Source organism: Podarcis cretensis (assembly GCF_951804945.1).
Source record: "Podarcis cretensis genome assembly, chromosome: 16".
In the NCBI taxonomy this organism is placed as follows: domain Eukaryota; kingdom Metazoa; phylum Chordata; class Lepidosauria; order Squamata; family Lacertidae; genus Podarcis; species Podarcis cretensis.
The window spans coordinates 31,345,611-31,370,483 of NC_137186.1; the positions used below are offsets into that span (position 1 = coordinate 31,345,611).

At 46.9% G+C, this 24,873-nt stretch overlaps 1 protein-coding gene across 3 annotated transcripts in view; it reads left to right on the forward strand.

Annotated features, from left to right (window-relative positions):
* Nucleotides 1–24,873, forward strand: part of SEPTIN5 (septin 5) — a gene marked incomplete at its 3' end in the record, with an annotated part of 86,307 nt that overhangs the window by 37,821 nt on the left and 23,613 nt on the right. Inside the window, exons 1-2 of one of the 3 annotated variants that reach the window (XM_079956963.1) lie at nt 16,517–16,757; nt 22,813–22,848. In XM_079956963.1, the coding sequence (XP_079813089.1) occupies nt 16,668–16,757; nt 22,813–22,848 (126 nt within the window). In that variant the 5' untranslated portion in view covers nt 16,517–16,667. Of the gene's footprint in view, nt 1–16,516; nt 16,758–22,812; nt 22,849–24,873 lie in introns of those variants that run through there. The other 2 variants (XM_079956961.1, XM_079956962.1) reach the window with 2 other exon arrangements.

Sequence of the window (24,873 nt, forward strand, 5' to 3'; positions counted from 1 at the left end):
AGAGTTGTGTGCCAAGCATGCCCACCCAGCACCCAGGGAAACTGGCAGTGCCATGCTGACACTGAGGCGACTCTGGAGAGGTGGCAGGTGCCATCTTCCTTTTGAGCCTTCAGTGGACCTTTCTGGAGGGCAAACAGGGTCGCTGGTGTAACGCAGAACGAGGGAGCCCAATCCAAAGCCTTTGACATCTGTTGGCAGTGTCAAGGGCTTAGTTCTTTAGGAGGAGTGTGAGGCACGGTTGCCAAATAAGAGGCACACGCTGAGATTGGGAACAAGCAAATGGTTGCCATGGGAGCGACACACTCGTCGGTTTGGTTTTTTTTGTATGTTAAGTGCGACAAGAAGGAAGGCACAGACCTTCCCCTTTTTGGTTGCCTTTATCATTATCTTTAAAAAGTATTTCATTTGGAGATTAAGAGAATGCAACTCCTGGGAAATAGAATAACATAATGTTATTAAAAATAACCTGTGGGTAAATCCTTGTCTAAATCCCATTTAAAATAATATTAAGTACAGATAGGTAGCCGTGTTGGTCTGCCATAGTCAAAACAACCTTAAAGACCAACTAAGTTAGTTCTTGGTATGAGCTTTCGTGTGCATGCACACTTCTTCAGATACACAGCCGCTCATGACTCTTCGTGACCCCATGGACCAGAGCATGCCAGGCATTCCTGTCTTCCACTGCATCCCGCAGTTTGGTCAGACTCATGCTGGTAGCTTCGAGAACACTGTCCAACCATCTCGTCCTCTGTCGTCCCCTTCTCCTTGTGCCCTCAATCTTTCCCAACATCAGGGTCTTTTCCAGGGAGTCTTCTCTTCTCACGAGGTGGCCAAGGTATTGGAGCCTCAGCTTCAGGATCTGTCCTTCCAGTGAGCACTCAGGGCTGATTTCCTTCAGAATGGAGAGGTTTGATCTTCTTGCAGTCCACGGGACTCTCAAGAGTCTCCTCCAGCACCATAATTCAAAAGCATAAATTCTTTGGCGATCAGCCTTCTTTATGGTCCAGCTCTCACTTCCATACATCACTACTGGGAAAACCATAGCTTTAACTATACGGACCTTTGTTGGCAAGGTGATGTCTCTGCTTTTTAAGATGCCATACTTTCTCATAAAAATGGCAGAAAGACTGTATTTAATTGTCTTCTGTTTACTATTCCAAAGTTCCTTAAATTTTCACCAGTCTAGTTCAGATTTATTTATTGATTAACCCTAAGAGCATGTGGGCTGCAACGAGTACATGGCGGAAGAAACGTGAGAGATTTATGTTAGAAAACAATGATGCTATTCAAAATGGCACACCATACATTTGAAGCATCATCATGCCACTTTAAACAGTCAGAGCTATTCCCTTTGGGAAATGTAATTTCTTAAGAGTGTTGAGAGTTGTTAGGAAAACTCTATTCTTCTTAAAGCGCTACAAATCCCAGAATTCTCTGGGAAGAGGCATTGACTGATAAAACACTCTGGAAATTGTAGATCTCTGAGGGGTTCAGGCAGAGGACGTTCGCAGCCCTACCTGGAGATGCCGAGATTTGAACCTGGGACCTTCTGTGTGCAATGTGACGTGCTCTGGCACTGAGCTACAGCCCTGCCCTGGACCCAAGAGCCTGAAAGATTCAATATAAGGCTTGTGCTCCCAGCACTGAGGGCCTCAAGTGTACAGTTCAGCTGACCGACGGCTCGTTTGGGTAAAATAATTCACCCTTTCATAAAACTGCCTCCCAAACATGTCTGCACTCAACATGTCAGATGGAGACAAAGCGCTTCCAGGCTCCTTTGATTTCACTCTGCCAAGGATAGAAGACAAAAGGGCGGTTGTTTTCATTTTGCCCTGGATCGGAAAGGAGGATCCACATTTGTATTATGTGTCCGGGCCTCGGTGTGCATGTCTTTTTGTTGTCGTTCGGCTGCTTTGATATTGCTGGCTCAGGAACATAATACTTGTCACTTCATACCAAAATTTTGTTCCCCTCGAGGTCATGGGCAGCTTCAGCTGGAGGGAGGCCAACTCTTGTAGAGTCCTTGAGGGGGGGAAAAACCCAACTCTATTTTGCATCTCCACCGTGGAAATTGGAATACAGTGGTACCTCAGGTTACATATGCTTCAGGTTACAGACTCCGCTAACCCAGAAATAGTACCCCGGGTTAATAACTTTGCTTCAGGATGAGAACAGAAATCGTGCTCCGGCGGCGCGGTGGCAGCAGGAGGCCCCATTAGCTTAAGTGGTGCTTCAGGTTAAGAACAGTTTCAGGTTAAGTACGGACCTCTGGAACAATTTAAGTACGTAACCAGAGGTACCACTGTACATGACTTGCCTTGGGCCAGCCCAGGGCTGGATTTAGGTTTGATGAGGCCCTAAGCTACTGAAGGTAATGGGGCCCTTTATATGTCCTGCTGTCCTTTGTCAACAACAAATTGTTGCTGTTTTTTGTGTTGAATATATGCTATATGGTAATTTATGGACCTAACAGGTATCTAAAGCTATTTGCACATAACAAAATATGTATTTTATCAAAGTAATTGTTGAACTGAAATACAATTAAGAAGAAGTATATTAATAGTGAAATACAATTAAGAAGTATATTAATAGTGAAATAATTACCAGTGATATTTTAGGGAGCAGGCTAGCAGGCGGGGCCCATTACTGACATCATAGGAGCCTACACAACACAAAACACTGTTGCTGTATGTGGGTTTAATATTATTTGTTTTTTATCTTATATTTTGGAAATGTACATCCAGTTTTTCCCCTTTAACTTTTTTGGGGGCCCCCAAGAGAGTGGGGCCCTAAGCTATAGCTTGTTTAGCTTATACAGTCATACCTCGGGTTAAAGACGCTTCGGGTTAAATCTTTTCAGGTTGTGTCCCCCGGCGACCCGGTAGTATCAGAAAGGGTTACTTCCAGGTTGCGCCGCTCGCGCATGTACAGATGCTCAAAATGACGTCATGCGCATGCACTGAAGTGGCAAATCCAACGTGCAGATGCGCAGACACGGGTTGCGTTCTGCTCAGGTTGCGAACGGGGCTCCAGAACGGATCCCGTTCGAAACCAGGGGTACCACTGTATGTAAACCCAGCACTGGGCCAGCCACTGAACCACTGTCAGAGGAGCTACGGGGAAAGGGCAGTACAGTGGTGCCTCGCAAGACGAAATTAATCCGTTCCGTGAGGCTCTTCGTATAGCGGTTTTTTCGTCTTGCGAAGCAGGCCCATTGACAGCTTAGCAGATTAGCGCTATTAGCGGTTTAGCGGCTTTTAGCGATCAGCTGTTAAGCGGCTTAGCAGCTTAGGAAAAGGGGGGGAAAAGGGGGGGAAACCCGCAGGAGCTCGCAAGACATTTTCATCTTGCGAAGCAAGCCCATAGGGAAATTCGTTTTGCGAAGCGCCTCCAAAACGGAAAACCCTTTCGTCTAGCGGGTTTTCCGTCTTGCGAGGCGTTCGTCTTGCGGGGCACCACTGTAGTTTAGTGGCAAAGCAGGCAAAAGAGCGCAGGTTGAATCCCCACCTGGGAGAGGACCATGTCTGGAACCCTGGGGAACTGCTGCCAGTCTGTATAGATAATATAGGATGAGATGCAAGGCTGGATTAACCATTAAGCAAAATAAGCATGTGCTTTGGGCATCAGGGAAAGGAGGGCACTGCAGAAATTCCCCGTTGCTGGATTTTTAACATTAATGGTCACAAATCACTCAGCTGAGCTTTCATTTTCTCAGTTGAAGTATATTAAAAATCCCAACAGAACAACTATGCAACAAGGCAGGTTGGCTACTTCCTCTCCACTAAGTATAGATGCAGATGTGTTATGCAAGATTACTTTTGAGCAGGCTTCCTCAAACTTGGCCTTTCAGATGCTTTTGGCCTACAACTCCCATGATCCCTAGCTAGCAGGACCAGTGGTCAAAGATGATGGGAATTGTAATCTCGAAACATCTGGAGGGCCAAGTTTGAGGAAGCCTGCTTTTGAAGATCTGATCAAAGACTTTGCAATTAGAAAAAGAAGGAGAATTTATTTTCAAATATAAATAAAGTGGAAGTATACAAAAACAAATGTTTTTTTCCATTTTGGTGTAGGTTTTGCTTCATTTCAGGATTTTTTTTTTACATTTTATTATTGTTTATATTTTGAATTAGATATACAGGGGGGTACCAACATCTTTCAAGGGCTCATGGGGGCCCTGGCTAGATGGAACAATGGCTTGGTTCAGGATAAAGCAGCTATAATAATAATAATAATAATAATAATAATAATAATAATAATTCATTTGCACCCTGCCAATCTGACTTGGTTGCCCTTGCCACTCTGGGCTTCTGGTGTTCCTGCAATATTGGATTGCAATGCCCCCTCCTCATGTGTCGGGGATGGGGAATATTTTTGGCCCAAAGTCTACAGTCTGAGGTAGAAAGTGGATGGAGCGACAGATTTTCTTTAGCCTCATCAACACTAGCCATATAAAGCAGTATGATACCACTTTGAACAGTCATGACTCCGCCCAATGGATTCAGGGTGCTTAAGGTTGCTGGGAGTTGTTAAGAGACCCTTAATCCTCTCTCAGAGCTACAATTCCCAGAGTGGCTTAACCCCCCCCCAGTCCCTCTTCACAGGGGTCTGTCTCCCTAACAACTCTCAGCACCCTTAAAAACTGCACCCCCTTGAGGGAAGCCATGAGTGTCCCAGAAAAAGGGGGCTTCCCATTTTTTTCGTGCGAGATCGCGGTGGCCATTTTGGGTTCCACAATCTCATGAACTCTCACGTCGAAACAAAATCACCCCCAAATGTGTAGTTTCTGGTACCATGTGAGATTGTGCCCCCCCCAAAGCACTTTTTGGGGCTGAGATCGTGGCGTGGGTCACGTGACCTGCCTGAGAGTACATCCCAGAATATGCGCTTCCTGATTTTTGATCTGAAAATGTTGGACGGTATGTGAATATCGCCTTTGTGCAGTATGTCACCTTCAAGCCTTGTGACCTTCTGAAGTTTTTACATGTGCCCCGCTCTCTGCCATCCAAGGCAAGTAAGATTCATTGCCACCATTTGTGGACATATTCCAGGACAAACGTTTCTCTTCCCTAAAGTGCTCTTCCACAAAGTTATTAATTCCAAACATCCTGCTAACAAAATTCAGTTGTATTGTTTTGGTTCTCAATCCCTTTTCTTCTTCTTTTGGTTAAGGGACCCTTGTTGTGTGGTCATGATATCCTGCAGAAGCTGAGCCCTCTATTCTCCCTGCCCCATGCAAACCAAGAAACTGAAGAAAAATGTGGTAATAAGTATTTCACCCAGAATGACAATGTTTCACAGACCATCCTGGGGAGCCTTCCACAGAACCCTGTCTGGAAAACAATCAAACAAAGGTCTGGCTAATTTAGTAGACGGAAGATTGACAAAGGATGGGGAGGTGTTAGCTGCCTGTATTGCAGTCCGGTGCACCCCTCTAGTGGAAGAACAGAATTCTGCAAAAAGGGAGAGGGTTTTTAATTTGCACAGGGCTAAAGCTCATTGGTTGCTTCTTGGGATGAGCACCAGAGTCTAGTATTAAAAGTGACATTTTGGGAGGTGAGAAGGCCTGTCTGCCTGAGAAGTCATCAGCCAGTGGTTGATGTGAGCCCCTGGTTAGTGTGTCATTTCCTTATCCAATTTCCTGGTTGGTAGATGTTGTTGTGCAGAGAACGCCTGTGCTGTATGCTTATATATCTTCTCTTTCATCATCAGCTGGTCTGTTTAAAACTGGAGGTTTTCTACCTCCCTTTGGGAAGTTTTGTAATTCGAAATGTGGCAACCGTTAAATGAATTACTAGTTTCGCCTCTCTTCTCTTTCTCATTTTGTGTGGGGGCAGGGAGAGCGGATGGCGGTTCTACTGCAACAGATTTGGGGGGGGGGGTTAAGCAAAAAAATAAATAAAAAAAATTGGGACTCGGGTGGCGCTGTGGGTTAAAACACAGAGCTTAGGACTTGCCGATTAGAAGGTCAGCGATTCGAATCCCCACAACGGGGTGAGCTCCCGTTGCTTGGTCCCTGCTCCTGCCAACCTAGCAGTTCGAAAGCACGTCAAAGTGCAAGTAGATAAATAGGTACCGCTCCGGCGGGAAGGTAAACGGCATTTCTGTTCGCCAGAAGCGGCTTAGTCATGCTGGCCACATGACCCGGAAGCTGTACGCTGGCTCCCTCGGCCATTAAAGCGAGATGAGCACCTCAACCCCAGAGTCGGCCACAACTGGACCTAATGGTCAGGGGTCCCTTTACCTTTACCTTTAAGCAAAAAAGGGTTGAGAACCACAAACAGCCCCTTAGTATGCTGGGATGTATACGATATCTTCAACAATAAGTATAATAACATAACCAGGGAGGAGGGGAATGCCAGGAAACAGGGAATTATGTTCACATGTGGTGGGGATGTAAATATGTACAATTATTTTGGCAAAGGGTTTTTGAGGAGATAACAGAAATCACTGGGTTAAAGCTGACCAAAAGTTCAGAGGTAGCATTATTATCAATTTATGATGGGGTGGAAGGTTCGCAGGCTATGGAGGACTTGCTTACAAATTTATTGACAGCTGCACAAATTGTTATAGATAGGAAGTGGAAGGGGCAAGCAGAATATCAAATGGAAGAATGGTGTAAAGAGGGGTGGGATATAGCTATGAATGATAAATTGACATGCGCCATTAAGGTAAGATGGGGAATATGCAGGAGAAATGATTTTGAGGAGATATGGAGGCTGTTTGTAGAATTTGTACTGTTAAAACGGAAAGGGGTCAAACCATCATGAGAGGTGTTGAAATTTTGGGAGGTTGGATAGTTACAATGGAATGGTCTCGGTGGTTGGGGTGCACATTTTTATTCTTATTTATTTATGATTACTACTTTGCCAAAATAGGAACAGAGAACCATAGACTCCGGCATTTCAGTGCCTTGGATTAGATGACACTCTGAATTCCTTCCAACTTACAATTCTTGGCACAAGAGCACACTGCCTACCTGTAATTCCCTCAGAAGCCTCACTGCCTCTAACCATGGAGGAACAACGTAGTCTTTATGACTATGCAGAGTAGACCCACTGAAAGTCATGAGCGTGACTAGGTTAGGCCCCTTGATTTCAGCGGGTCTACTCTGAGTAGGACTAGCATTGACTACAACCCAATAACTTCGGACCGAAAAGAAAATAACTGCTGGACACACCCACTGGTTTGTTTCGCACTCAAAGGAAGTGAATGTCCTTTTAAGATAGCTGGGGCAGAATGCCTGGATTGTTCCCGCTCCATTTGAGGCAGCTGCTGACTTGGTGGACAAAGGGCTCCCTTAGAGAGAATTATCTGATGCACGAGATGGAATCAGCTTGGTACCAAGTGGGGCAAAAGCAGCTGGGATAAAAATAAAAATAAAAATAATGCAGTGTTCTTTGTAGCCTAAGGTCATTCGGGGAGATGCAGTGCAGTCATCTTACCCCTTTACATTTTTAACAAAATTATTTATTAAATTTATTAGTCCTTTGTTTACCTGACAGGCTTCCAAGCAACTTAACGTTTAAAAACCATAAGCATAAATACATCATCCCATAGAAAAATGCACATAAAGCATCAACATTTTTCTACAACACCTCCAAACTTTATCCTACATATCTTCCTATATATAAAAAACTGTAAGGCTGTCGTCACATAGCCCCCCACTGGAGGATTTGTAGTGCTGCATCACGATCTGGGATTTGTGTGAAGTTGGGCGGGGGAGAAAGTGGGAAGGCAGGCTTTAAAATGGCGGTTTTAAACAACAGTTTCGAATAGATCAGGGATGGAGGATGAACAGGGATGAACTGTGAGGACATGGGGGCAGGGCTTGAATAAGCTGTGGGGGCTTTAAGGGGGAAGGGGGAAGGGGGAAGAGAGAGAGTGAGGGGAAGAGAGCTTGGGTGAGATGTGAAGGGAGGGGTGTTGGGTTTGGTGGGGGTCAGATGGGGTTGGCGAGGAATGCAAGCACAGGTGGCAGTCTCTAGTGGATGGGGAGCCACAACTTAAAAGGCCCTCTCTTTTGTCACCACCTTTCGAGCCTCCCTTCAAGGAGAGGTCTGGAAAACCATATTTGTTTTCTTTAACAAAATTTATATTTCATGGGACGCGGGTGGTGCTGTGGGTTAAACCACAGAGCCTACGGCTTGCCGATCAGAAGGTCGGTGGTTCGAATCCCCGCAATGGGGTGAGCTCCTGTTGCTCGGTCCCTGCTCCTGCCAACCTAGCAGTTCAAAAGCACGTCAAAGTGCAAGTAGATAAATAGGTACCAGTCCAGCAGGAAGGTAAATGGCGTTTCCATGCGCAGCTCTGGTTTTGCCAGAAGCGGCTTAGTCATGCTGGCCACATGACCCGGAAGCTGTACACCGGCTCCCTCGCCCAATAAAGCAAGATGAGCTCTGCAACCCCAGAGTCGTCCGCGACTCGATCTAATGGTCCGGGGTCCCTTTACCTTTACCTATATTTTGCTTGGAGGTTTTGATACAGAGCGGTTTACAAGAAATATTAAAATTATCAATAAAACAATTTTAAAAATTAAAAACATTTAATTTTTTTTAACAACAATAGATTAAAATGTGCCAACAACCATGTGTCTGGAGAAGCTTGTGTGAACAGAAATGTTTTAAGCCGGTGCCCCAAAAGCCTGATGTCAATATAAATATAAAGTGGTCTTCAAACTGATTGAATTGAGAAATTGGCAAGGAGTTACAAAGTGTAGATGCCACCACACTAGATATTGATTTGATGACAGCAGCATTAACCAGAGCCACTGTTTCTGCCAAATTCACTGTCCACAAATTGGGAACATAGCGGTTGTGATGTTTAGATGTCATAGGGTTGCCGTACAGTCGTACCCTTAGTTTTGAAACAGCTTATTTCTCGAAAGTTTTGGCTCCCGATGCTGCAAACCCGTAAGTGACTGTTCTGGTTTGCGAACTGTTTTTGGAAGCTGAACGTCTGATGGGGCTTCCGCAGCATCCGATTGGCTGCAGGAGCTTCCTACAGCCAATCAGAAGCCACACTTTGGTTTCTGAACGTTTTGGAAGTCAAAGAGAATTCTGGAATGGATTCCGTTCGACTTCCAAGGTACGACTGTATTTCAAAAAGTGAAAATCTGTACACAAAAGCTGTTGAGCTTTTTCGGGCAAAGTTGGGTTGCCATACGTCCGACGTCCGAATCTTCCCAGCCATTTTTGCTGATTTCTGCCCAGACACTGCCAACAACTGCAGTATTCTGGGTATGTCACAAATGAAACCAACATGAAATGCTCTGATATATTGCATAACACTTTATGGGAGTATTCCTGCTCAGGGTTTCTGCCAGCCAGCTAGCCATGCCCCTTTCCCAGAATATTCCATTCCTACACCCTCCCATTTTTCCACTTTCCTTTTCCAACTTGTGGCTCTTGAGAATACTCAGTCCTGTTGGGCTGTTTTTATTTTTAGCGGGGAGGTTTTGCCTCCTGGCTTTAGAGATCATTGGTGTTTTGATTTTGATCTCAGGTGTTTCCCCTCCCTCCCTCCCTCGCAGCCTGCTTGATACGGCCCTCTGGTTTATCATCAAACATGTTCTGCCTCCATGTCCATCGGCACTCACCACCCCCGCTTGCTATTAGAGGGACCCATCGCTCTCGACTCCTGGGAAGCCATCTCTTACGAAAGCCGGATTTCAAAAGTTGTGAATGGAGACAGGGTCGAAGGCGTCGGAAGGAGAGAAAGCCAAAACGCCGGCAAAATGGTCTTTCCTGACAACACATCATCAGGGAGGTTAAAAATAGACCTTTTTTTATGGAGCTAGAGCGGCTGTTCAGAAGTAGGAAAGGAGAAGGGAGCTGGGAAGTGTTCCAAGACACAGGAACTTCCTTTTGCATGACAGCTGTTGCATCACATAATTACCCTCTCCTGATTCACAGCACCAAACAGCTTGCTTGAATTACAAGAAATTCGCTTCAATCCTAAAGTTTGTACAAGTATCAGAAATCCCTGGAAGCTGGGATTTGCTGCAGTGTGCTATAGGATCACCTGGCTTAGGAGATGCTGTGTTCTTCAGCCCATCCTCAGTCAGGTCACCAGTTACCGTATTTTTCGCTCTATAGGACGCACCGGACCATAGGAGGGGGAGAACAGGGGAAAAAAAATTCTCCCCCTCTCTGCTCAGCTCTCCTTCAGCGAAGTGGCAGGAGAAATGGAGCCCTTTCCATTTCTCCCCCCGCTTTGCTGAAGGAGCGCTGCGTAGCTCTCTGCTGAGGCCAGGAGAGTCTTGCTCTCCCGGCTTCAGCAAAAGGAACCTGAAGCCTTTGGAGCGCAGTGCGAGTTCCCGCTGTGCTCCAAAGGCTCCCTGAAGCCTGGAGAGCGAGAGGGGTCGGTGTGCACTGACCCCTCTCGCTCTCCAGGCTTCAGCGAAAGCAACGCGAAGCCTCCGGAGCGCGGAGGGAGCGCTCCCTCTGTGCTTTGGAGGCTTCATGTTGCCATCGCTGAAGCCAAGGAGCCTGCATTCGCTCCATAGGACGCACACACATTTCCTCTTAAATTTTGGAGGGGAAAAAGTGCGCCCTATAGAGTGGAAAATACAGTAACTAGGCCCACACCCACACTCTGCATTTAAAGCACCCTGTACCATTTTGTCAGTCCTCCCAAAGAAACTTGGGAAGTACAGTTTGTTAAGGGAGGAGAGAATGGTTCTCCTCACAGAGCTACGATTCCCTGAGTTCCCTGGGAAGAGGAGTTGATTGTCAAAGCACCTAGACTAGCGGTTCTCAGCCTGTGGGTCCCCAGATGTTGGACTACAACTCCCATCATCGCTGACCACTGATCATGCTGGCTAGGAATGATGGGAGTTGTAGTCCAACAACATCTGGGGACCCACAGGTTGAGAAACACTGACCTAGACCATACCCAGGGCAGACTCCCCATCAAAGTCCTTGGTCTATGGCGCACCAGCAGTGGGCCATTGCTTGGCCCCAAGCGCCCCAGAGAGGTGCCACTGACTGGGTCCTGCTTTTCCCAACAAGCTCTCACCTCAGTGGGTAGGAGGTGAGTTTGTGATTTGTGTTTTGCATTTGGGGACAGCAGGACAGAGAGCTCAGTAGCCTTTGGCCATTCTGTTGGCAGATTCAGGACAGACCCAAGGAGGGACTTATTCGCACAACACATATGGAACTAGATCCCACAAGAGGCCACCATCTTAGGTGACTTTGAAAGAGGAGCCGGCAAATTCATAAAGGTCAAGGTTCTCAGTGCCTACAAGCCATGATATGTATGTATTTATGGGAGCCAGCGTGGTGTAGTGGTTAAGAGCTGTAGACTCGTAATCTGGGTGAACCGGGTTCGATTCCCCGCTCCTCCACATGCAGCTGCTGGGTGACCTTGGGCCAGTCACACTTCTCTGAAGTCTCTCAGCCCCACTCACCTCACAGAGTGTTTGTTGTGGGGGAAGAAGGGAAAGGAGATTGTTAGCCGCTTTGAGACTCCTTAAGGGGAGTGAAAGGCGGGATATCAAGTCCAAACTCTTCTTCTACCTCCACTGTTGGAGGCCGTATGAATACCTGTGTCTGGAAAATTCAGGTGGGAGAGCGCTGTCTTGCTTGTAAGCTTCCCAGAGACATCTGGTTGGCCACTGTGAGAACAGGGTGCTAGGCTGTGATGGAGCATTGGTTTGATCCAGGAAGCTCTTCTCATGTTCTTATTTCCCACAATGTACCAGTGCAAGCTGGATATTCATTACTCCCTGTGGTTGGTTGCAGTGTTGGTTGCAGTGGTTGCAGAAATTCGGCATGTGCCTGGGTGCCATGATGGCGCCTGACATCTCCACCATCTGAAGGTGTCTGCCTGGGGTTCCTTGTATCTTGTCTCTTTTCACATACTAACAACCTGTCCCTTGGAATCCTATCAGTTATATTTTATCTGCACAATCAGAATGTATTTCAGGAACAACAACAAAAATTCATGTTTTGCCATTTCAAGCCGTCTGGCCCCAAAATGGCAACTCAACATTCTGTTTGGGCGGCTGCAACCCTGGTTTAAGGAGCCATTTGGCACCTAGTTTATATGGCGCTGTGGGTTAAACCACAGAGCCTAGGACTTGCTGATCAGAAGGTCGGCAGTTCGAATCCCCACAACAGGGTGAGCTCCCGTTGCTCGGTCCCTGCTCCTGCCAACCTAGCAGTTTGAAAGCACGCCAAAGTGCAAGTAGATAAATAGGTACCGCTCCGACGGGAAGGTAAATGGCGTTTCCGTGCGCTGCTCTGGTTTGCCAGAAGCGGCTTAGTCATGCTGGCCACATGACCGGAAGCTGTACGCCAGCTGCCTCGGCCAATAAAGCGAGATGAGCGCTGCAACCCCAGAGTCAGTCACGACTGGCCCTAATGGTCAGGGGTCCCTTTACCTTTACCTTATATATCTCAGTTTCTAACATTGTTTGGTTGTGTATCTTATTTAGTCTGTTCTCTTTTCACCTCCTCTCTGTGTCTCTTTTCCATACGTTGGTGTGGCCAGGCTGGGAGGGGATGTGCTTATGTTGTTTGCTTTGGACAATAGATGGTGTTATGAAAGCTCCTGTCATATTTCAAGGAGAATTTACAGGCTGCGATTTGGCCAGGTTACCAATCAGCCAAATGGCAAGTGCCTTGGAGGTCCACAACTACATCCCAAAGCAGATTAGTTGATGAAAGACATTTACAGATGTATTAGAACAGCTGCCTGAGCCCTTTTAGATTTATAACCTAATGAAATTCTTGCTCTGGCGTGAGCATGCTGTTGCAGCTCTAACCTTGGCCTGCTTTGCAAACAGACTTCTTCTTTGTGTAAAACTCGCTTCCTCTTAGAGATGTTGCAGAACCCTGATGAAAATGGAAACAGGAGCAGAATTCACTGGTGTTCGCTTCTTTAGGGCTGCCATATTTCAGAAAGCAAAAATCTGGACGCAAAAGTTATTGAGCAAAGTGGATGAGATTCACAACTTCTCTGAATTTTGCAATGCAGTTCTTCAGCGAAGTGATGTGTACAGAAATGCATGTACCAGGGGGAAGTGTGCATAGAGGTGCATATATTCACATGAATAGATGCATTCAAATAGTATACAAAAATCTATAAGGAGGGATTGCTTTGCAAAAATGTGTATATTAGTTCACACTAAAGTTCTGTATTCTGTATTTATTTTACTTTGCAAACTGATGAGGAAATATGGACCACTGTATTTAAGAATGGAAAAATGAGAAACGGAGAGAAAATGAAACTGACAGATTAGTCTATTCCTGTCAGTAACAACAACAACAACAACAATTTTATTATTTATACCCAGTGGTGGAGCTTCATGCTCTGGCACCGGGGGGCGGAGAGCAGGCAGGAGCAGGTCTGGCAAGCGTCCCAGGGGCATGACGTGCCACATGCGGGGGCGTGGCGCCCAGAGCAGGCGGGGGGCAGCTGCGATGGCACCCCACCGGGATCGCGTTGCCGGGGGCGGTGAGCTCTCCCCGCACTCCTCTTCCTCTGCCAGTGTTTATACCCTGCTCATCTGGCTGGGTTTCCCCAGCCACTCTGGGTGGCTTACAACATATCTAAAAGCATAATAAAAATATCAGTCCTTAAAAACGTCCCTAAACAGGGCTGCCTTTAGCTGTTTTCTAAAAGTCATATATTTGTTTATTTCCTTGACATCTGAAGGGAGGGCGTTCCACAGGCAGGGGCCACTACCGAGAAGGCCCTTTGCCTAGTTCCCTGTAACCTCACTTCTCGCAGTGAGGGAACCGCCAGAAGGCCCTTGGAGCTGGACCTCAGTGTCTGGGCTAATCGATGGGGGTGGAGACGCTCCTTCAGGTATACTGGGCCAAGGCCATTTAGGGCTTTAAAGGTCAGCACCAACATGTTGAATATCAAGGGAATGATGTTGGTAGATGTGTATACAGGAACCCTAATGTGCCATGCAGTGCTGAGGCATGTTTTGAAACGTTGATAACATTGTTGGACCATGACATTTTCCCAGGTTATCATGTAATCTAAGGAACCATGTCTCTCTTGGCTTTTGTATTGGTGGAGGAAGGAAAGGGGCTACTGCAAATGGGAGGGATGTTGCAAGGAGTCTTTGACATGTAGCAATGGAGAGGGTGGGGCCTGCAAAACAGTATGTAGCATGAGACTAAGGGCGTTAACAAGCGTGCCCTTGTTTTCATTTTGCAAAATGTTCAAGGGCGTGTGCTTGGTTTCCTAACCAAGATGCTCTCCCTTTGAGCAGAACTCAAGTTGTAGGGCTGCTCTCCCTGCTTTGAGACAACACCTCCTGGCTTTGCCTTTGTGCTGGCAAGTGTTTCTCAAAGCTGGGGTAGCTAAGCTGTGGGCCAGATCTGACCCTACGAGCCATGGGGAAGTAGCCAACACATCTCTGCAGCTTCCTTCCCTTATGAGGAAAGCCTGCAGCATTGGGGACATGCCTTTAAAGGCAAGCAAGAGGTCACAAGAGAAGTTGTGCATGGAATAGAGGAAGTGGCTAGAGAAAGTTCAACAACAACAACAACAACAACAACAACAACAACAACAATAATAATAATAATAATTTATTATTTATACCCCGCCCATCTGGCTGGGTTTCCCCAGCCACTCTGGGCTGCTTCCAACAAAGTATTAAAATACAGTGGTCTGTTAAACATTAAAAGCTTCCCTAGACAGGGCTGCCTTCAGATGTCTTCTAAAAGTCTGGTAGTTGTTCTTCTCTTTGATATCTGGTGGGAGGGCGTTCCACAGGGAGGGCGCCACTACCGAGAAGGCCCTCTGCCTGGTTCCCTGTAACTTGGCTTCTGGCAGTGAGGGAACCGCCAGAAGGCCCTCGGCACTGGGCCTCAGTGTCTGGGCAGAACGATGCAGGTGGAGAAGCTCCTTCAGGTATACTGGACTGAGGCCGTTTAGGGCTTAAAAGGTCAGTGCCAACATTTCTAATAACACTCAAAGGCATCCAATGGAGCTGAACGTTGGAAGATTCAGGAAAGATGAAAGGAAGCATTTCATGCAGCACAACTTATGGTAGTCCCTCCTACAGGAGGCAGTGATGGCCACAACTTAGTTGGCTTTAAAAGAGGATTAGACAGATTCATGGAGGAAAATGGCTCCTAGCCACAATGGCTCCGCTCTGCAGTTGGAAGCAACGATGCTTCTGAATTCAAGTTGCTGGAAGGGAGGGAAGAGGGCTCTTGTGCTTGAATCTTGCTTGCGAGTTTCCCACGGGCATTTAGTTGGCCACTGTGAGAACAGGGTGTTCCTTTTAGGGATTTTAGGTGCCGAAATCCCAAGGGAGCAGAAAAGACTATGCATGTGACCACGGCTGCAAGGATGTTATTGGCCCAGAGATGGAAAGAAGATAAAGTCCAGACCAGAGAAGAATGGCAGATCAAGTTGATGGATTATGCCGAAATGGCAAAAAATGACCGGAAGAATCAGAAATCAGGAAGACCAAAATTTTAATAAGGAATGGGGGAAATTATAACTTATCTTAAAGACCATTGTAAACAGTTAAAATTGTTAGTAGGATTGGAATAATGCTTGCAGTTTAATGGTGAATTCTGGACACATTGGAGATGTAAAAGATTTGGATTATCATAAAAGATGCGGGAGGAAATGATTAATAATTGGACCCACAAAGGGGAAGATGGAAGTCCAGGAGATTCCTTGGAATCTTGTTTTTATGATTTATGTTTGATATATCTCTGCAAAGACATCACCTTGCCAACAAAGGTCCGTATAGTTAAAGCCATAGTTTTCCTAGTAGTGATGTATGGAAGTGAGAGCTGGACCATCAAGAAGGCTGATCGCCGAAGAATTGATGCTTTTGCATTATGGTGCTGGAGGAGACTCTTGAGAGTCCCATGGACAAGACGGTTGGACAGTGTTCTCGAAGCTACAAACATGAGTCTGACCAAACTGCGGGAGGCAGTAGAAGACAGGAGTGCCTGGCGTGCTCTGGTCCAGGGGGTCACGAAGAGTCGGACACGACTAAACAACTAAACAACAACAACAACAAATATCTCTGCAAAACTTTAATTTGAAAAACCAAATAAATAAATTTGTATTAAAAGAAGAGAGAACAGGGCGTTGGACGACAGGGACTGTTGGCCTGGTCCACCAGGCTCTTATGTCCTTATGTTTATCTCCTGATCTCAGCGCTGTGGCTCTCACTGCCTTGAGTTCCACCACGGGAGAAAGTTTGGAGGCCCATCAACCTATCACCCTCCTTCCTTCTTAGAGCTTCTGGTTCACCAGTCGAAGCGATGAAGAGGATTCTTCATCTCCAGGGTAGGACGCTGCCTCAGAACCGAGTCAGACCTGTTCCGACCATTACGCCATGCTGCTGCTACTGTCTGAGGAAACTGTCACCCACGGAGCTGCTGCTCCCCACATGGCAGCCACTGCCTTTGTTGTCTGATATTTATTCCACCCTCCTGTGAGCAAGGCGGCAACAGCAACACAGGAAATTCTAGCCAGCTGGTGGTTGCCTTGCAGAAAAGGCTCGGGCTGCCTCTCTCTCTCTCTCTCTCTCTCTCTCTCTCTCTCTCTCTCTCCCCGTGTGTGGGCGGGGGTGGCAGCCTTATGGATTTAGTCAACGCTGGGAGGGAGTGCATGGGCTGGGCTTTTTCTCCCGCTTGGCCCATGGTGACTCCCGGTCTGGCCTGCCGTTGGTTATTATGGATTCAATCATTATTCAGGAGCGATTAGTTGAGCGGCTGCTTTCTCCCAGGACCCAGACCCAGCGAAGCCACTCAGCCAAGCTGAAGGTACAAGGGTATATTTATAGTAATAGCCGAGAGCTGGAGAGAAGGAGGAGGGGGTGGGTGCACAAGAATGGTGCCTGAGGAGAAGCAGTTAGCCACAGAAGAGAGGAATAGGAGGAAGCCGGTAAGGAGGCGAAGGCAGAGTGTGAGAGATCAGGGGAGGGGAAGAGGGGGCCAGAATCTGCGAGAGGCTGCGGTGGGTTATATAAAATGCAAGCCACAAAAAAACCAACACACCAGCCTGTTTTCTATGCTGTTCTCCCATTGCTGCCGCTCACATCAGTGAAGGCCAGAAGGAAAACACACTGATGTACACATGCTGCTTTTTTGGGGTGTCTGATTTGGGGCTGACGTCTTGGATAGGGTACCATTTCATCAGACAATATGTTTGCGTGAACACACATTTGCATGTGTGTCTTGGGCACCCAGCGTTTGACCCACTTTGGACCGATCAGCGCCCAGTCGCTGGACCTCCGGTGTGCAGACAGCTGGGGGACTGTGATGTGTGAGTTTCTGATTCAGTAGGGGGTCATTTGGGGTGCGTGTGCCCAGGGAGTCTGCTTTTATGCTAACTCTAGACATGGATGTCCTCCGTCATGCCGAGTCAAACTGCAAGATGCACATGATGAAGACAATTTTGCTTTGGGCAGGGAATTCAGGGGAAGACAGTGAATAAATTTCCTGCCCTTTCTTTTTAGCCTAGGATGCTATTGCGCCCGACAGAGGGAGCCAGCCAGAGTCAGGCCTGAGTTGAGGATCAGTGCCCAGGCGAAGGCTGGAGCCACAATCTGTTACTATTTCGTTACTTCTGAATTTTCATTTCCAAAGCTTGCCTTTCAGGGGAGATGCCCCTCCCAACAGTACCCTGTCCGAGACAGATGGCAGGGAGGTAGAATTTGCATTCTGGGCCTCTTGGGAAGGCTTCCTCTTCTATTGCCTGCCGTCCAAAGCTTTGAGAAGAAAGGAAGAAGTAGGCAGTGTGACAAAGGGGGCAAAGGCTCCTTAATATCCCCTGCATTAATTCACAGGACCTGGCTTGTACTGAGTCAGACCACAGGTCCACCTAGTTCAGTACCGTCTACCCTGACTGGCAGGGACACGAGTAGCGCTGTGGTCTAAACCACTGAGCCTCTTGGGCTTGCCAATCAGAAGGTCGGCGGTTCGAATCCCCATGCTGCTCCCATTGCTCTGTTCCAGCTCCTGCCAACCCAGCAGTCCGAAAGCACGCCAGTGCAAGTAGATAAATAGGTACCACTGCAGCAGGAAGGTAAATGGCATTTCTGTGCGCTCTGGCACTCATCACGGTATCCCGTTGTGCCAGAAGCGGTTTAGTCCTGCTGGTCACATGACCCGGAAAGCTGTCTGTGGACAAACGCTGGCTCCTTCAGCCTGAAGTAAGATGAACGCTGCATCCCATCGTCACCTTTGACTGGACTTAACCATCCAGGGGTCCTTTACCTCTTTTTTTACCTTTACCTTTACATTGACTGGCAGCAGCTCTTCAGGATTTAAAGCAGGGGTTTACCTAGAGATGCTGGGGATTGAACCCAGGACCTTCTGCATTCAAAGCAGATGCTCTTCCACTGAGCTAGGACCCTCCCCCTATTCAGTTTATGCACTGACTGGTATTGTCCCAGCAGGAGACGAACTTTCCTCTGCTGTCCGTCCTTCCAAGCCCATAAAAGTTAACGCCTAACTGTTTTATGGCATTCTTTGGTGGTGCTGTGGCTAGAGAGTTTATGGAGTCTCCTTCCTTTTTATGTTTATTTTTATAACATGCAATTAATTTTGTGGAATTTGCTGCCACTAGATTTGGTGGTAAACCACCAGTTCATCTTAGAAGGCTTTCAAAGGGGCCTGGAGCCTCTGGTCCTCAGATGTCCTTCGACTACATCTCCCATCAGCCTCAGCAAACAGGGTCAGTGATGCAAGGGATGATGGCAGTTGTAGTCCAACAACACCTAGAGGGCCACAAGCTCCCTCTCTGAAGAACATAAGAACAACCTGCTGGATCAAGTCAGTGGCCTATCTAGTCCAGCATCCTTTTCTCATAGTGGCCAAGCAGATGCCCCCATGGGAAGCTTGTAAGCAGGTCCTGAATGCAAGAACACTCTGCCCTCCTGTAGTTTCGAGAAAAACTGGTACAGTACTACCTCGGTTTTTGAACGTTTTCATTGATGAACATTTTGGAACCCGGACGTCAAAAACCCGGAAGCAAATGCTTCCATTTTCAAACATGCCTCGGAAGTTGAATGGCTTCCGCTGCATATTTTTTAAAATAATAATAATAATAATAATAATAATAATAATAATAATAATAATTAATTTATACCATGCCCATCTCGCTGGGTTTCCCCAGCCACTCTGGGCAGCTTCCAACTGAATATTAAAAACAATACAGCATGAGACATTAAAAACTTCCCTAAACAGTTGTCTTTTAAAAGTAAAATAGTTGTTTATTGCCTTGACATCTGCTGGGAGGGCGTTCCACAGGGCAGGCACCACCACCATGAAGGCCCTCTGCCTGGTTCCCTGTAACCTCACTTCTCGCAGTGAGGGAACCGCCAGAAGGCCCTTGGAGCTGGACCTCAGTGTCCGGGCTGGATGATGGGGGTGGAGACGCAAGCAGGAGATAACTAGAGCATGCACCACTCTGGCGAGACAGTCAGCAGGCAGGTAGGGTCTCAGCCTGTGTACCAGATGGAGCTGGTAAACAGCTGCCCTGGACACAGAATTTTCAATTTTTCAATTTTCTCAATTGAATTTGCTGACAGCCCTTTGCCTCTCGGTTTTCAAATGGTCTTTTGGAATGGATTACATTCGAGAACTGAGGTACAGCTTTATGCAGGAGCACGCTGCTTCTGATAGTAGATATCCACGGATTAGACAAATTCATGAAGAGAACACGTCAACTGATGCCTGCCATGTTCAGAGGCGGGATGGCTCTGAACGCCAACTGCAGGAGAGCAACATCAGTAGTACCAGAGGCATCTGGTTCTGTCTACTATGGGGAACAAGCGTTTGGACTGGATCTGCTTGCTCTCATCCAGCAGGACTCCTCATGTGTTCTTAGTGGGCTTCAGATACATTTGTGATACATCTGTTGATGGTGCTATTGAATCAAACCACATTAGGCTAGAGGGATTGCAACAGGGCAGGATTGGGGACCTCTGTCTACTGGGGTCCACTGTCCCTCAGACCTGATGGGGGGCTGGACTATTTTTTTTTTTGGGGGGGGGGAATGAACGAATTCCTATGCCCCACAAATAACCCAGAGATGCATTTTAAATAAAAGGACACATTCTACTCGTGTAAAAACACACTGATTCCCGGACCGTCCTCAGACCAGATTTAGAAGGCGATTGGGCCAGATCCAGCCCCCAGGCCTTAGTTTGCCTACCCATGTTCTAAGCAAAAGCAAAAGACCCATGTTAGAGTATATGTTGCAACTAGGACCAGGGCCTTTTCAGTACTGGCCCCGACTTGGTGGAACGCTCTGTCACAAGAGACTAGGGCCCTGTGGGACTTGACATCTTTTCGCAGGACCTGCAAGACAGAGCTGTTCCGCCTGGCCTTTGGTTTGGACTCAGTCTGACTCTTACGTTTCCCTCTCCTTATGGTTTTGGATCTATGGGCCACTTTTAAAATGAGGCTGCATTTTAAATAGCATTTTAAGCCGTATTTTAAATTGGTCCCCCCCCCATTATGTTTTTACTGTAATTTTACTGGTGTTAGCCACCCTGAGCCTGGGGAGGGTGGGGTATAAATAAAATTTATCATTATCATTATCATTACCATTATCATTACCGTATTTATTATGTTTCGCAAGCAAAATGGACCCAGGTTTCAATGCCCAGTGTCTCTCGGTAGGCCTGGGAAGGGGTCCTGCTGAAATCCTGGAGATGCTGACAGGAGCACAGGAAGGCCAGACTATTGGTCCATCTAGCTTCACATTGTCTACACACTGGCTGGCAGCAGTTCTCCAGGGTTTCAGGCCTGGGGCATTCCTAGCTTGGAATCAAGGCTGGGACCTTCTAAAGGTAAAGGTAAAGGTAAAGGTACCCCTGCCCGTACGGGCCAGTCTTGACAGACTCTGGGGTTGTGCGCCCATCTCACTCAAGAGGCCAGGGGCCAGCGCTGTCCGGAGACACTTCCGGGTCACGTGGCCAGTGTGACATCGCTGCTCTGGCGAGCCAGAGCCGCACACGGAAACGCCGTTTACCTTCCCGCTGGTAAGCGGTCCCTATTTATCTACTTGCACCCGGAGGTGCTTTCGAACTGCTAGGTTGGCAGGCGCTGGGACCCCGCACCCCGCCGCAGGGATTCGAACCGCCGACCTTTCGATCGGCAAGCCCTAGGCGCTGAGGCTTTAACCCACAGCGCCACCTACCCTGCCCCTTAATGGACTACTGTTTCGATTCTGCCTTAGGCAGCCTCTTAACCCACAGCCAAGGGTTCAACTGGGCTCCACAGGTTCTTCTTTTTGACTCAGGGTTTTTTTTTTTTAATGCAATTGTTAGATCCATCTGTAGTGTCTGTTTGCCAAGTCCCTTTGTTTGTGTTCCTCAAACTTTGGGACCAGGGAGGGAGAAGAAAAGATGGACGGCAAAAACTGGGTTGAGAAGATGTTGGAATAGCAGTTCTTAAATGAGGATGGAGGTGGTTCTGCTTGGGAGAAAGAAGCCTCTGTGTGTATCAAGAGCAGAAAGCAGCTGGGAGGACCTCTTTAGATTTACCACGAGCAATGAATGGGGTATTCAGAGGGTGCCTTGCTGAGTAGAGCTGGAATTCCATTGGCACAAGCAGGCCCACGAATCTCCTGGCCTGTCACCCCTGGCCAACAGGAAGTGGTCTGCCTCGTTCTGGAGCCAATGTAATCATGGAGGGCTGGGTGGGTTTGAGCTTCACATTTTAGCCCTCGTGCCCTGTCAGAGGCAGATTGCTTCTAATTACCAGTTGCTGGGACTCACAAGTAGGCCTGGGTGATGTATCAGTGCCACCCATGAGACAAGATGGGGTGGATTACTTTGGGTGGTGAGATCCACAGAGGCAGCAGATCCTGCCTCCAAAGCTGCCTCTACAGCAGTCTCTTGGTGAATAGGAGGCACTGCAGGCCTCCTCCCGCCAACTTAAATAAAATATTGGGGGTGGGAGGTATGCCCCGTCCCAAGTAATCAATCTCAAAACACACACCTACACCGTTTAAAAGGCAATTCCCATCAACTTTGAGGGGCCTTGGCCCCCTCAGATATTTTATTGGGGGAGCTGAAGGAATCTCAGTCGCTCCTACGTCTCCCACCCTCGTTCCCGACATAGATCTTTATTCCCCCTCTCTTCTTCCTGATGTAGATCTTAACTCACCCCTTCGTCCCTGGCAGGGAAGGAGGCAGGGGGCGCCATTTTGTGGTGCCAAAATGTCTTGAGCTGGCTCTGGTGTCTTCGTTTGCGTTCTTATATTCTGAAGAAATAGTAAACCCAAATGTGAATTCTGGGTAGAAAAAGAGTTATGTGCATCAGTTTCAATGAGTCTACTCTGAGCATTGGGTACAGCGTGTGGACCTCCCATAATAAGCGTTTGGTTGGCTGCTGTGAGAACAGGATACTCTGGTCTAGATGGGCCATTGGCTCGATCCAGCAGAGCTGTTCTTATGTTGATGGTGTGAGGCTCTCTGAAGCACAGGTTGACTAGTGTTGACTATAATCAAAGGTCTGCCATGGAGCTGGTGTGTGCAGGGATGTTGAGGGCCGGACTTGTGTGGACACACCCCTGCTCCCTCCCCACACAGACCAGTTATCTGAAACTCTTGAGGACCGGGTGCCTGGGTTCTAGCTCAGCGGGTTCCTTCTGTTGAAGCAGGAACTGTGGGACAGTGTTGCTTTTCTTCATAACTCCTCCTAATAGCGCAGGAAGGGTACCAAGTCCCACGTCCCTATGGGGAGCTTGCTGTGTGTGCAATTTGCAGCAGGATGCCCTGTGTCTTTGCATCTCAGACTGTGGGTGGCTGGGCACTTTATTTTTAGAAGTTTTAAAAGGAATTTTTCGTTTTTTTACTTTTAGAGGAATGGAGGCAACCTACAACCCTCGGATCACCTTGTGAGTACTTCTTTTTTTAAAAAAACAGTGTGTTTCCATGCAGATGTTTTTGGGATTTCCCATTTAAAAACCCAACCAGAAAAGGACTTTTAGCCCATATTTGCACCACACATGATGCCACTTTAATCACCAAAACTCCACCCCCCTCAAAGGATAGTTTGTTGGGTCCATCCATCCTTAGAGCCAACAAAGGGGAAAGTGTTCCATATATGAACTTATACAAAGGGCAAAATGAGGCAAACTTGATATAAAAAATAAATAAAGTAAAACCGTTGTTGACATTAATTTGAATGCATTCCGGGCCTTTTTAAAGGGATTATGTTGGCTTTGGTCATTTTTCAGTAGTGTTTGGTTAATCGTCTTGAATCTGTTTGGAGAAATGAGTAGGATGGCAATTCTTAAAAGGAAAACAGCTACAGTGGTGCCTCGCAAGACGAAAAGAATCCGTTCCGCGATTCTCTTCGTCTAGCGGTTTTTTCGTCTTGCGAAGCAAGCCCATTGACGGCTTAGCGGATTAGCGCTATTAGCGGCTTTTAGCGGCTTATCGGCTTATTGGATCAGCTGATAAGCGGCTTAGGGGCTTAGAAAAAGGGGGGGGGGAGGAAAAAAAACCCGCAGGAACTCGCAAGACATTTTCGTCTTGCGAAGCAAGCCCATAGGGAAATTCGTTTTGCGAAGCGCCTCCAAAACGGAAAACCCTTTCGTCTAGCGGGTTTTCCGTCTTGCGAGGCGTTCGTCTTGCAGGGCACCACTGTATTATTAAAGGCCTTTACAATGTAAATGACAAATGTGTGTGTGTAACCCACATCAGGACCCTGCTGTGTTATGTGGGGGGCGGGTGGGTGGTTAGGGGGCTTTAACCTTTTGTAGTCCTGATCTGAATCTTCAAATTTAGGGCAGAATCTAATAGTGTGGAACCACTAGTGCAAGGCCTTTGTGCAATAACACAACAATGGTTTATTGACATTTCCATTTAACTGTTTTGCTTTATTTTTAACTGTTTTATGCTTTTACTATATGCTTTTATGTATATTTTTTTGTGTATATTTATGTATATTTTTCTGATATAGCAGTCTACAAATGGTTTCATAAATAAATAAACAAACTTCTCCTCCCTCTCTTCTTGCTGCCCACCCCCTAAATCTGTTTGGGGGTGTGTGTGTTCCCCAATACTCTAGAGCATATTTGGGGAGGGGGGCTTGTGTAGGGAGAGCAGAAGGAAGTCAAATGCCATTGCACAAGTGGACATCCTTTCATTTGCAGATCTAGTTCTTTGGATAGCAGCCTCAACCCCCCCCCAAAAAAAACCTCATTCACCCAGTTGCCAATTCTGCGAATGACTTTTCATCTTGCTCGACCCCGGAGACTTCTTTAAACTCTGCACTCGCTTAAAACATCTACTTAAAGAAACACTTTAACTTCTCATTCATCAGCTGCAAGCCACCATTCTATTGTGGAAATAGAGAATCAGGATTAATCCATCTTTCTTCCAAGCTTGGCAGTGCAGCGAGTATTTCATTAAGAAAGCGCTTGTCCTTCCACCATCCATCTAATGTTCTACTTCGGAAGACACTGAGAAATGACCAGCCCTGTGACCCATCTTCCTTTTAATTATTTTCACTGGCGTTTAAAATTTAATCATGTAGATTAATCATGTAGATTAATATTTCTAATTAATATATCCAGGAAGTCAGTATCTCTGTAGTACTAAGAACCATGTTCTGCCAGGTCTCATGGAATGTGACACAGCGCTTGTCAGGCAAGGAATGTCCAGGGTGAGAAACTCACTCTTCATTGTCAAAAATACAACTACAAGTTTTGAAAAGGCATGTCCATCAGCCCTACATTTCTCAGCCGCTCCTGGGTGTATCCCTGATGAGGCAGTTGCCTCAACAGAGAGTCCCCAACCCTGACCTCAGCTTATCATGAATTTCATTTCAAGACCACTTTACATTTTTAAGAAAAAGCTCAAAGCAGTTTACAATGCATTAAAACATCAAATAAAACAATCCAGAATATAACAGA